The sequence below is a fragment of the Scyliorhinus canicula genome, chromosome 3, assembly GCF_902713615.1.
Source record: "Scyliorhinus canicula chromosome 3, sScyCan1.1, whole genome shotgun sequence".
In the NCBI taxonomy this organism is placed as follows: Eukaryota; Metazoa; Chordata; class Chondrichthyes; order Carcharhiniformes; family Scyliorhinidae; genus Scyliorhinus; species Scyliorhinus canicula.
Genome location: NC_052148.1, coordinates 228690315 through 228704583, shown reverse-complemented (window position 1 = coordinate 228704583; position 14269 = coordinate 228690315). Strand labels below are relative to the sequence as shown.

Genomic DNA, 14269 nt, shown 5'->3' with positions numbered 1-14269 from the left:
ATCTACTCATATTTAGAGATAAAAGATGTAACTTTTTATTTATCTGTTAATAGGATATGGGCCCTGCTGGCTAGACCAGCATTTAATGCCCTCAGAGAGGTGCTGATGAACTGTGTTCTTGAACTGCTACAACCTATGCAGTGGTTCAAGAAGGTAGCTCACCAGCTTCTCCAGGGCAAATAGGGATGGGCACTAAATGCTGGTCTGCCAGTGACACTTGCATCCCATGAACAAATGATTTTTAAAAATCTTGCGTGCTGACGGACCTGCTGTACAATGCCAGTATTATGGTTTTAAGAAAAGAAAGTGCATAAGTGCGCTGACTACTGACCTGTTCTTTTAAAAGCATAATTCCACCACTGGACTGAATGGTGCACAGCTCACGATGTTTGTTCATGGCAATTACCAGAAGTCCGTCCATGACCCGTTCCTCATGTTCGATTGGATCCACCAACAGATAGGTTCTATTAAAAAAAAGTTATTTACAAAATGCAGACGAGAAACAGGCCTAATCCCATATGCCAACTTTGTTCGCAAATCTCTTTTGTTGACTTCCCTTCAACAAATTTTTTTTAAATGCTGACACAACAGTTTGTGGTTCAATCATTAATTCCAGAATTATATTCCACTATCTCATTACCCTCTGTGTAGAAGTTCCTTCTATGCTTTCCACAATTTTACATCAATTTCTAGTGACACATACAGAGCAAATGTGTTACTTTATGACTATTTCGAGCTTTACTTTGAAGTCAACAAAATGACCCAGATCTTTCTGGTTGTATAATATTTAATAAATGTTCAATGGCTGAGGGGAAGAAGTTTTAGAACATAAAGGGACAGCATTGCCTCTTTAGCATTTGGATTTAAGGTACAGAGTGTTGCCTGAGCACAGTGCTATGAAGGAAAACTGGACACAAAAAATCATGCCTGTAACAAAACCCACCTGATTTTCAATCTATTTAAATCAATAGGAAGAAAACAGTGCAGTTCCATTCGGAGAACCCACTCCCCCCTGTTTAAACTTCCTCTATCATTCCTCCGAGGTTACACTTTATGTTCAAATATTCTTTGCACTGTATCTCAGGTTGCAAATAACTCCTTTAACAATGAATAAAATTGGATATTCACAAGCTTATTGTTCAAGGTAAATCAAGCAACGCTACACAATGCTTTATGATTCTTTACATTTTCATACTTCTATGATTGTGGTAAAGTAGTAAAGCAAAAGATTTCAGCTTGATCTTTGAAGAGGTGACTAACGTAGTGGATAGGGGAATGTATATTTATGTTAAGGCAGTTCAGAAAGTTCCTCGTAAAAGACTGTTAACCAAAGTTGAAGCTTATGAAACTGAAAGCAAATTATTGATATGATTGGGAAATTGGCTGAGCAGCAGGAAACAGAGTAGGTACATTGGACATGCACTTTAATTGATAGGATGTGACTTGGTGTCACACAAGGATCTGTGCTGGGGCCTCAACCGTTCACTTCATCTTTTTTAATGGCTAAGATGATGGGATAGAAAGCCTTATATCAACATTTGGTGACACTGCAAAGACAGGCATCAGCAGGTAGCACAAGAGGATAGCACTGTGGCTTCACAGCACCAGGGTCCCAGGTTTGATTCCCCCTGGGTCACTGTCTGTGCGGTGTCTCCATGTTCTCCCCGCGTCTGCGTGGGTTTCCTCCGGGTGCTCCGTTTTCCTCCCACAGTCCAAAGACGTGCAGGTTAGGTGGATTGGCCATTCTAAATTGCCCTTAGTGACCAAAAAGGTTAGGAGGGGTTATTGGGTTACGGGGATAGGGTGGAAGTGAGGGCTTAAGTGGGTTGGTGCAGACTCGATGGGCCGAATGGCCTCCTTCTGCCCTGTATGTTCTATGTTTTACAAGCAATGGAGATGGAACAATAAAATTAATTATAATGAGGGACTTCAATTATCCAAATTGATAACTGACTGGGATAGCAATAGCGCAAAGGATAAGAGTGGTGAGAGTTCCTGAATGGGTTCAAGATAATTTTCTGTTGCAGTATGTTTCCGGTCCACTGTTGGGCCTGGTTCCTGGGAACGAATTGGCGCAAGTGGATCAAATAACAGTGAGAGAGCATTTAAGGGACAGTGACCATTGTATCATAAGGTTTAGATTGGCTATGTAAAGTGACAAAGAACAATCCAGAGCAGGGATAATTAATTGGGGGAAAGCCAGCTTAGAGGGGATGAGTATGAATCCGAGTCAAGTGAGTTGGAATCAAATGTTGGTGGAAAACACGGTGGCTGAACAATGGGCCACTCTCAAAGAAAACGTCTTACAGGCAATATCGAGGTATATTCCCTTGAAGGGGAAACTGGGACAAGAAAATCCAGAGCACCCTGGATGACCAGTGAGATAGAGGTGAAGATGAAAAGGAAGAAGTGTGCAAATGACAGATGTCCGATAGAAAACACAGTGGAGAATCAGGCTGAATATAGAAGGGCCAGATGGGAAGTGAAAAAACTAATAAGAAACGCATGGAGAGAGCATGAAAAGAGACTAGCAACGAACATAGAAGGGAATCCCAGGGTCTTTTATTATTTATGTGCTTGTAAAAGGAGGAGTAGGGCAGATTAGAGATAAAAAGGGGACTTGCACATGGAGGAAGGAGAAAAAGTGGAGGTATTAAATTAGTTCTTTGCATCTGTCTTTACAAAGAAAGAGGATTCAACCGAGCAGAGGAGGCTATTGGTACACTAGAAGAATTTACAATTGAGAAGATGGAGGTGATGTTAGAAAGGCTATCTTTAATTATAATTGATAGGGCACAAGGACCGGATGAGATGCATCCAAGGATACTCAGGGAGGTGAGAGTGGAAATTGCAGAGGCACTAATGATAATCATCCAATCTTCCTTAGACAAAGGGATGGTGCCAGAGGATTGGAGAATTACGAATTTTACACCCTTGTTCAAAAAGGGGTACATGAATAATGCCGGCAACAACAGGCCAGTCAGCTTGACTTCAATGGTAGGGAAACCTCTGGAAACTATAGTTCGGGACAAAGTCAATAGTTACTTAGACAAGTGCAGGATAAATAAGGAAAGTCAGCATTGAGGGAAAAATTGTTTAACTAACTTGCTGGAGTTTTTTTGAAGAGACAAGAGAGAAGATTGATGAGGGCAACACTATTGATGTGCCATACATGGATTTTCAAAATGCATTTTATACAGTGCCACACAACAGACTTGAGCGCAAAATTCTAGCTCACGAAGTAAAAGGGAAAGTCTGCACTTGGATAGAAAATTGGCTGAATAACAGGAAAGAGAGTAGTGACAAATGGTTGCTTTTAAGTTTAGAGGAAGGCGTAATTGAAAATACAGAAAAATGTGTCATTTGAAACATGGAAGTCTGGCAATATCTGGTCTGAGAGGATACAGGGAAAGATCCCACAAAAGGTTAATAGCAGCTGCAAAGAGCAGGATTATAAAATGCAGATTCTTGCTCACAAGCAGGTTTAGCAAACACACAGGTTTCATGTAATAAGCTAAAACAATGGCTCACACCTTCATTGAATGTAACTATCTCAGGAAGCATCTGGAAAAGCATGGATGAGAGTTTCAATTGAATTAAGTGACGAATGTTTAAAACAGGCAGGTCTTTCAAGTCATAACCAAGTTAAATTTTAGCATACAGCTAAAAGCAAAGTTTCACACCTTAATTGAAATAAACTCTCTACAGCTGGAAAGGATGGATGATGCTCAGTCGAATTTGGTGTCAATTCTAAGTGTAAAATTCTACGAACATCAAGTCAATTAAAAGAAATTTGGAGACGACCTGTCTACGAGAGACATAATTTAAAGTCAAAATCAAAGGCAAAGTTGAGCTGGGGACAATTATAAAATTAAATTATTCAAAAGACAGAAATTAAAAGTAACACCTATTGAAACCAAAGGAACTTTGAACATCACAAAGGATAATGTAATCAGATCTGAGAGGTGACTTTATGCCCAAATTGAATAATTAGTTGTATTAGAATGTTTACATTAAAAATACTTTTTAACATTCAAAGGGAAATAAGTTAATTTACAATAAGGCTCTAAAAACTTAATAATTGTTAGAAAGAGAATATAAACCCAGGGAGCAGCAACAGCAACAAAAACAGCAACAGGAGAGAAGGGGAGGAGAACTCAAAGAGAGAGAGAGAGAGCTCGGTCATGGGAAAGACAAGGCAAGCAGCCGAGTTTAAACAGTTATACATCTAAGGAAGATTAGAATTTAAACAGGAGTCAAGAGTCAGCTTATAGATAGCTAGCAGAGCCAGCTCTCACAGCTCGGTACATGGGAAGGATGGGACACAGCAACCGAGTTCACCAGCGAATACAACTCAAGAAGACCCGATTTTAAAGAAGATTGATTGTCAAGGTGGGCCTGAAGGTCCCTTCAACCAACAGGAAGGATCCAGAAGCAAGATATTTTTACCTTTCTGTAAAGAAAGTGTTTGCAGCTTTTAAAAGAAAAAAAATATAATAATAAAATAACTTACTTAACCTGAAAAAGTGTTTTTTTTCCCTAAGTCTACGTTACTTACTTAGCAATGCGGGACCCAGGACATCGATGCTACTAAGTGGTAAGTAGATAAAATCTTCGATGAAGGTATGGGTTATACCGGGGGATAACTTGAAAATATAGTTTGACCTGAATGGCACCCACTGAAGTCTGCATCGGAGTCAGGGAGTGAGAATCCCTGTTCACCATTTAGAATATTGGCCCTTTTTGGTATAGGGGGAATTCTAAGAAGAGTGGTGAGTTTTCAAAAACAAAGGTTTGTAGTGGAGTTCCCCAGGGGTCAGTGTTGGGGCCCTTGATCTTCTTGATATATATTAATGACCTAAACTGTGGCGTTCAGGGCATGATTTCAAAATTTCCAAATGATCCAAACATGGGAAACTTCAACTGTGGATGAGGATAGACTTGACCTTTAAAAAGGACATAGATGTGTTGATCCATTATGCAACCAAGTGGCAGATGACGTTCAATGCAGTGAACTGGGAGACAGTGGTATTGTTGATAATCCAAATACCCAGGGCAATACTCCGGGGACCCGGGTTCAAATCCCACCAGAGCAGATAGTGGAATTTGAATTCAATTTTCAGGGCGGCATAGTAATACAGTTGTTAGCATTGCTGCCTCACAGCACCAGGGACCTGGGTTCAATTCCAGCCTTGGGTGACTGTGAAGTTTGCACTTTCTCCTAGTGTCTGCGAGAGTCTCCTCAGAGTGCTTCGGTTTACTCCAAAGATGTGCAGGTTAAGTAGATTGACCACGATCAAAGTGGGAATAGGGTGGGGGTGCCAAGGTACAATGCTCTTTCGAAGGGTCTCTGCAGACTAGATGGGCTGAATAGCCTGCTTCTGCATGCAAGGATTCTATTTAAAAAAGTTTTGGCACAAAGAATACAGAGAGACATTATAAAACAAAGGGAGAAACTCTAAAAGAGATGCAGGAACATATTCACCTCAGTGAATATGTACATTGGTCATTGAAGGTGACAGAAATGGGCCATGAGTATAAGATTATGGTAGTGCAGAAGACACTAGTTAAGCCACATCTGGAGTACTGCATCCAGTTCTGGGCATTATACTTGAGGAAGGGCGTAATGGCATTGGAGAGTACAGGAGGAGATTTCATAGAATCCCTACAGTGCAGGAGGAGGCCATTCAGCCCATCAAATCTGTACTGACCCTTCAAAAGAGCACTCTACCCAATCCTATCCCCATAACTCCACCTGAACTGCACATCCATGGACACTGAGGAGCAATTTAGCATGGCCAATCCACCTAACCAGCACATCTATGGACTGTGGGAGGAAACCAAGCAAACCAAGAACCTGGAGGAAACCCAAGCAGACATGAGGAGAACATACAAAACTCCACACAGCCAGGCACTCAAGACCGGAATTGAACCCGGGTCCCTGGCGCTGTGAGGCAGTAGTGCTAACCACTGTGCCACCATTCACAAAAATGATTCCAGGGATAAAAAACTGCAGTTGTAACGATAGATTGGAGTGGCTGTTTTCCTTGGGGAAAAGAAAGTTGAGAGGAGACTGGATTGGGATATTCAAGATCTTGAGGGGTATGGACAGGGCAAATAGTGCAAAACTGTTCCCAGTCAAGACAGCATCAAGAACTAGAGGACACAGATTCAAAATAATTGGCAAAAGGAGTAAATGTGATGTAAGGAAAAGAAAATTCACCCAGAGGGTGGGTGGAATCTGGAACAAATCACCTGAGGGGCTTTTGGAGGCAGGTTTAATAATGGTAATCTTTATTGTCACAAGTAGGCTTACATTAACACTGCGATGAAGTTACTGTGAAAAGCCCCTAGTCGCCACATTCCAGTGCCTGTTCAGGTACACACTCAATGTTCAATTCGCCTAACAGCACGTCTTTTGGGACTTGTGGGAGGAAACCTGAGCACCCGGAGGAAACCCACGCAGACACAGGGAGAACACGTGCAGGCTCCACGCAGTCACGCAAGCCGAGAATCGAACCTGGGACTGTGGCGCTGTGAAGCAACAGTGCTAATCACTGTGCTACCGTGCCACCCATCAAGGTATTCAAAGAGGAATTGGATTTATATCTGAAAAGAAAGAATGTGTAAGCTTATAGGAATAAGGCAGCGGAGTGGGATTAGATAGAATGTTCTTTCAGAATGCCAGTGCACACACGTTGGGCCGAATGGCCGCCTTCTGCATTGTAAAGATTCTGTCTCACAAAAAATTATTATTGGATGAAGTGAATGAACGAAAAAGTGTGGCAAATTGATCTCAATGTGGGCAAATGGGAGGTTATCAACTTTGGACCTAAAAGGTATAAAACAGGGTGCTTTATGAATGATGCGAAAGTAGAAACAGTGGCAGCCAAAAGAAACTTAGGAGCAAAGGTCCTAATAATCCAAAAGGCTGATGGAATGCTGGCCTTTATATTTAGAGAACGAGAATACAAGGGGGTAGAAGTCATGCTTCAGCCCCGGATAGAACACACCTTAGATAATGTGTTCAGTTTAGTGCACCATATCTTAGGAAGGATAGTGACCTTGTACAGGGAGCAGTGTAGATTTACCAGAAGAATTCCTGGACTTCAAGGGCTAAATTATAAGAAGAGGTTACACAAATGTGGATTGTATTCCCTGAAATTTAGAAGCTTGATTGAAGTTTTCAAGATATTAAAGGGGAACAGAGGGGTTAGATAGAGGAGATACTATTTCCTGTGGATGGGGAATCCAGGATGAGAGACATAGTCTAAAAAAGTACAGCCAGGCCTTTCAGAAATGAAATTAGAAAACAATTCTTATGGAAAGGGTGGTAGAAGGTTGGAACTCTTTTCTGCAAAAAGCAATTGATGCTCGGTCAATTGTTAATTTTAAGTCAGAGATTGTTAAGGGATATGGGGCAATGGCAGATTTATGAAGTTATAATCTCGATGAATGACGGAACAGGCTCAAGGAACTAAATGGCATCCTCTTGTGCCGATGCAAAGCTAAAAGATGTGTAAAAGTTAGCACAATTGAGAGGTGGAACCCTCTAGATAGCTCTGAAATTGCTGCTGCCCTTTCCAAAATGGCTGAAAGAACAAAACTCTACTCGACTCATATCCTCCTAAGTCAGCAGAAATCACATTCAGAGTTAATATTTCAATAAAACTGCAATGAAGTTATATATTGGTCCCCTACTGAGGTTATGATCAAGTTTTACGTGTACACCAGATCTTACAGTATTTATCTACATTCCAGAACTGAATAATTTTCTTGATCTAGAAAAAAATGATTACTATTTGTATTTATATGAGATGAAAAAACATTTTTATACCCACCCCTGCTGAAAGAAAGCAAAGCTGACAGCGATGGGCATGTGATGGATGCTCAATGGGATTGGGTCACGCTCCTCTGGGCTGTACTAGTGAGAGAGAAAGCACATTATTAGAGGCATATTCTGATGCTAACAATTATTCAAATGCAAAATAATGAGTTATTACAACAGATTCTCACAGTAACACCAAGATAGTCTCAGACCCCCAATATAATTTATTAATTAATAACCTTTTATTGTCACAAGTATGAAGTTACTGTAAAAAGCCCCTAGTCGCCACATTTTTAGGTTATGTTTATTTGTGCTGCAACACAAGGGGAGTATTTCCAGCTCATGAACAGATGCAGTGTTAGGATGTTTAAAGTGAGAAATGTGTTTTAAGTGCAACTCTGCATTCACTTAATAATGCATTTTTTGTAAGGTGGCGTTTTACAACAAAATCAGTTCAAGATAAAATAAATGGCAACTACTTAAACAGCAACCATTTTAAACAGTCAGCTTCATGTAATGGCAAAACTAAATCATCTTTTCTTCAGCAACCAATAGATTTGGGTGAGGGCCAGTCTTGGAAACTAAAACTGTTTCCTTTTAACTGTGGAATGTCACCATTGGCAAAAACCAAGAATTTTGAATGAACTATTTAAGAAAGTCATCACTCAAAGTGGGGCTCAGAACCATGAACCTGAGATTAAGAGTTCCATTAACTACCAACTGAGCAAACCAGTTTGTGAGAATACTCCCTGCACAATGCCTTTCCAACATGTTCAGCTCATTCATTGTAGTGTTAAACTGGCCTTTTTGTGCCGTCAAACTGGCCTGATAGCAAAACGACATGCAGTCAGCATCATAGTGAGAGAATCTGTACATGTGCCTGCCAGTGGCTGCTGTAAGGACCAAATACACATATGCAACTGTTCCTGACATCTTTCTGGTCGGCAGGAGTTACAGTGAATGATTCATGCAAACCTATTCTGCCATTCAATAAGATTATGGTTGACCTTTTACTCCATTGCGCAGTGGGCTGGATAGAGGACCAGCGATAGGTGGAAGCTGGGGAGAGATTGACAGAGATGTTGTAGACAAAAAGACAAAGGAAATGTAAATGGTGATGATCATGGCTAAGAAGGGAGCTGTTTGTGGCACATTAAGAGATCAGAATGTGTTAATGGCAGAACAAAGTTAACCAGTGTGTCAAAGGACAACCTGGAACGGGGAACAGATGCCCCTAATGGAGTCGTGTGGGGGAGGGGAAACGCAAGATAGATGGAAAAATCAATCAATGGAAGAAATAAAATAAACTGATTGAAATAAAAAATGGGGTGAGGGTGGAGGAGAGAGTTCACAGTCTGACATTGTTGACCTCAAGGCTGTAACGTGCCTGATCGAAGACGAGGTGCTGTTCCTCCACTTTGTGGGGTTTCACTGGAACATTGCAGCAGGCCAAGGATGGACATGAAAGCAGGATATGTTAAAATGGCAAGCGCCAGGAAGCTCAGGGTCCTGTTCGAAAACGGACTGAAAGTGTTCAACAAAGCGGTCACCCAAGCTGCATTTAGTCTCTCCAATGTACAATACACTACATTGGGAACACCCAATGCAACAGATCAGTTTGAAGGAGCTGTACATGAAACACTGCTTCACCTGAAAAGTGTTTAGGCCCTTGGATGGTGAGCAGGGAGGTGGTAACAGAGCAGGTGTTACACCTTCTGCGATTGCATGGGAAGGTGCCGTGGTGTAGGGGTGATGGAAGAGTGGTCCAGGGTATCCTGGAGGGATCTGTCCCTGTGGAATGCTGACAGGGGAAGTGAGGGGAAGATGTGTTTGGTGGTTGCATCATTCTGGATTGGTGGAACTGGTGCAGAATAATCCTTTCAATGCGGAGGCTGGTGGGGTGAAAAGTGAGGACAAGTGGAACCCTATCCTCACTCTGGGAAGGAGGGGTAGGGCAGGCCGAGGAGTGGGAGATGGGTAGGACATGATTGACAGCATGTCAACTGTGAAGATATGCATAAAGCGGTTGACAGCGTACCAACTGTGAAGATATGCAGAAAGCAGTTGTACATAATGTTATGCATGACCTCCAACCACTAGGTGGCAGTGTTGTCTACATAACATGACATGGTACCACGAGTGATGATTTACTGAAAGAAATAAGAACAAATCCGAACCATGGAAGACAACTTTCAAAGAAACAAAGAAGACAACACATCTTTGCTACTAACTTGCTAGCTACATGCATCTTGTGCTCAACGCGCGGTAAAACTTAGAAGTCTGGAATGGAAGGCATCAAGACACCTCAACAGCATTTCATGTACACCTCCTTCAATCTGATCTGTTGCATTTGCTGCTCCCAATGTGGTCTACTGTACATTTGGATTACAGGTAACGTAGACAAAAATTGGAGGGTGTTTAAGCAACAGTTTAAACTCTATGTCGCAGCCCTTGGTCTGCAGGCACAGCCCAGATGAAAGGCGTATCGCGTTGCTGCTCACTGTAGCAGGTCCCCAAGCAATTGAGAGCTTCAACACTTTTGTTTTTGAAAACGAGGCTGACGGCAAAAGCTTCGATGAAGTGCTCAAACAATTCGATCGGCATTGTTCCCCTGAAAAAAAATGAAACCTTGGAGCACCATATATTCCATACATGCACCCAGAACGCAGGAGAGGCATTCAATAGCTTCCTTACTAACTTGCGATTGAAGGCGCAGTCATGAAACTTCAACACACTCCAGGCTTCGATGATACAAGATAAAATAGTTTTCGGAATCTCTAACAATAAAGTGCGCAAGCAGCTTCTGCGGGAAACAGACCTGCAATTGAAAATGCGATTCAAATATGCCACGGTAATGAGCTGGTTGTGAAGCAGCTCAACATGTTGAACATAAGGCATTTTGACATGAAGGCAGAAGAGGCGGCAGATGCCATTAGTGTGGTGACGCAGCCGATGAAGAAACATGCTCCCAGTGCGGGTGGCCATTTTGAGCGGTCGACCTGATCCTCCATTTAATGTTTGCGATGTGGCAAACAGCATTTGCTACGGCAATGCCTTGCATATGGAAAAACATGTGCTATTTGCAACGGCAGAAATTATTTTGCAACCCAGTCTTATTCGAGGAGAAGGCCTGAACAGACAAAGAGTATCAGGCAATTGATGAAGTGTGCCTACAGGACACACTCTGTGTGGACATGATATCCAGCGAAGACAGGAGACTCAATTTACACCAAATGACAATGCTTTAGTACCAATCGGCTGCAATAATGGATTGAAGGCAGAGAATCATGAGGATAAATGGACAGTGCCATTAAAGATAAATGGTAGTGATAACAGTCAAGCTCAACGCTAGTGTGCGGGCCAACCTCATCAACCTCTCCGATGTAAAAAAGCTGAGGGTTGTACCAAAAATAGTCATGTGGTTAGTATTGCTAAGAGATTATAATGGTAACAAAATTTTGTCGTTCAGAGCTTGTGAGCTTCAGGCTGAGGCAAAGTTGAAATTCTCTGTGGTGCCGACGGACCACGACTCTTTAATTGGAGTCAAGGCGTGTGAGGAACTGCAGCTAGTCCGATGAGTCTACAGTGCAGATAGTGCTGCAACAGGCCCTCATCCTTCAGGAGAATCCATACTGAACGATTTCCCTGAAATTTTCCAAGGTTTTGGTACGTTGCCATACACCTACAAGATGTTAGTTAATAAATTATTTAAATTAGATGTTCTGCAGTAGATCATTTTCTTCGGCCAGTCTACAGAATGTGACATCAACCACAGTGGATGAGAAACCAATTAAGGAAAAATGAACACATGTCAGCAGCACCTTTTGGAAAGTGGCATCGTCAGAACAGATATATTGAAGGTGAAGGAACTGAGAGAATAGGATGGAGTCCTTACAGAATGTGGGGTGTGAAGAGCTGCAGTCGAGATGGGCTTGTAATGGATAGGAGTGGACTGTCTATTAGAGGTGTTAAGGAAGAGAAGTGTTGGAGAGGGACCATGTGACGGTGAGAGGGGGGTGGAAATTGGAAGCAAAACTGATAAATTCTTCCAGGTGCAGACAAGAACATGATGTGGCACCAAAATAGTTGTCAATGAACTGATAAAAAAATTGTGGGAGGGGGCTGGAATAGGACTGGAACAAGGAACGTTCCACATACTCCATAAAGTGACAGGCAAAAATGGGACTAATATGGGTACCAATACCTACACCTTTTGTTTGGAGGAAGTGAGACAAGTTAAACGAGAATTTGTTCAGTGAGAGGAAAAGGTCAGCCAGACGGAGGAGAGTGGTGGTGGATGAGTTTTGTTCAGGCCTTTAATCGAGGAAGGTGCGTAGAGCCCTCAAGCCATTCTGGTGGGAATGGAGGTATAGAGGGACTTGCCATCCTTGGTAAAGAGAAGGCGGTTAGGGCCGGGGAACTGTAAGTTGTTAATATGACGTAGGGCATCAGAGGAATTGCGGATGCAGGTGGGAAGGGACTGGACAAGAAGAGAGAGGATGGATCAAGATGGGAAGAAATGGGTTCAGTGGGGCAGGAACAGGCTGACAATGGTCCTACTGGGACAGTCTTGTTTGTGGATTTTGGGGAGGAAGTAGAGGTGGGCTGTCATGGGTTAGGAGACTATAAGTTTGGAAGCTGTGGAGCAAAGATCTCCAGAAGAGCTGAGGTCAGTGACAGTCCTGGAAACAAAGCCTTGATGCTCAGTGGTGAGCTCATGGTCCAGGGGGAGGAAGTGTCTCAGAGATGGTGCTTAGTCCCTGCAAGGTAGATCTCAATATGCTAGACAACAAGAGCCCCACCACTGTCAGCAGGTTTGATGACAAAGTCACGGTTGGACTTGAAAGAGTGGCATGCAACAAGTTCAGAAGGCGACAGTTTAAGAGTGGGTGAAAGGAGCAGAGAAATTGAGACGGTCAGTGTCACGCCAACAGTTCTCCAATGAAAAGATCAACAGCAGGTAAGCAGCTGGAGTCCAGGGGGTACTGGGGGGGGGGGGGGGGGGGGGGGGGGGGGGGAGGGAGAGACTCCTGTCTGAAGAAGTGAGCACGGAGACAAAAGGTGGTGGAACGACTCAGCACCGTGACAAGCCCAAAATTCAGAAGGAAGACATGTCACCAGCACTATTTTGAAAAGTGGCATCATCGGAACAGATGCGACAGAGACAAAGGAACTGAGAAAATGGGAATGCAGTTCTTAAAGGATGTGGGGTGTTTAAGAATCTAATATGTTTCAATAAGGTCATCTTTCATTCTTCCAAATTCCAGGGAATGTAGGCATAGTCTGCTCAATGTTTCCTTATGGGAAAACCCCCATACCCAGTAATGAGTCCAGTGGAGCAGCATGTTGCCAGTGGTTAGCACTGCTGCCTCACAGCTTCAGGGTTCCAGGTTCGATTCTGCCCTCGGGTGCATTTGTGGAGTTTGCACTTCCTCCCAGTGTCTGCGTGGGTTTTGTCTGCGTGCTCCGGTTTCCTCCCACAGTCCAAAGATGTGCAGGTTAGATGAATTGGCCATGCTAAATTGCACCTTAGTGTCCAAAAGGTTAGGTGGGGTTACTGGCGTACGGGGATAGGGTGGAGGCGTGGGCTACGGGGATAGGGTGAAGGCGTGGGCCCAAGTAGGGTGCTCTTTCCAAGCGCCTAAAGGCTTCCTTCTGCACTGTAAATTCTATGATTCTATGAACATGTTATGCTCCTTCTGAAAAAAAGTATATCCTTACTTAGGTAAGACCACCAAAACCGCAAACGGTATTTCCAGGTGTTCGTCTTATATAATTATGGCAAGATTTCTTTACACCTACTCTTTTGTAAATCCTTTGTAACAAAGGTTAACAAACCATTTACTTTAATTGCTGCTGCACCTGCATGTTAACTTTATGTAACTTGTGTACAAGGACACCTAGGTCCCTCCGAATACCAACAAGCCTGTCACCATTTGCGTTTCCATTTTTCCTGCAAAGTTAATGGGCTGGATTCTCCACTGTCGGGATTCTCCGTTGCGCCGGCAGCTCGGGGATTTCCCGACAATGTGGGGCTGCCAACAATGGGAAACCCCATTGTCCGGCTGGCGAGACGGAGAATCCTGGGAGTGCACCGCACCAGAAATCTGGTGCAGCGGGACAGAGAATCCTGCCCATTGACTTTATTCTTCTTTGCATTATACTCCATCCACCATGTTCTTGCCGACCCAGTTAACCAGCCTATATCCTTTTCGAGCCTCTTTTCATCCTCTTCATCGCTTACTTTCTCACTTAACTTTGTATCGCCCACAAACACAAATGCAATGCACTAGGTCCTTTCACCTATCTAATCATCGTTACGGATGTAAAAAGTACAGGCTCAAGCAGTGAACCTTGCAGTACCTCACTGTTACATTCTGCCAACCTAATCTAACATGACTTCATTAACAGACAGAAAACAGAACAGGAATAATCAATCCT

At 42.9% G+C, this 14269-nt stretch overlaps 1 protein-coding gene across 1 annotated transcript in view; it reads right to left on the bottom strand.

Moving 5' to 3' along the window:
* The window catches only part of exosc9 (exosome component 9), a 77414-nt gene that overhangs the window by 19766 nt on the left and 43379 nt on the right, over positions 1-14269 (bottom strand). Inside the window, exons 6-7 of the mRNA XM_038792364.1 lie at positions 7842-7924; positions 332-464 (exon numbers count right to left, since the gene is read on the bottom strand). Coding sequence (XP_038648292.1) covers positions 332-464; positions 7842-7924 — 216 coding nt within the window. The remainder of the gene's footprint in view (positions 1-331; positions 465-7841; positions 7925-14269) is intronic.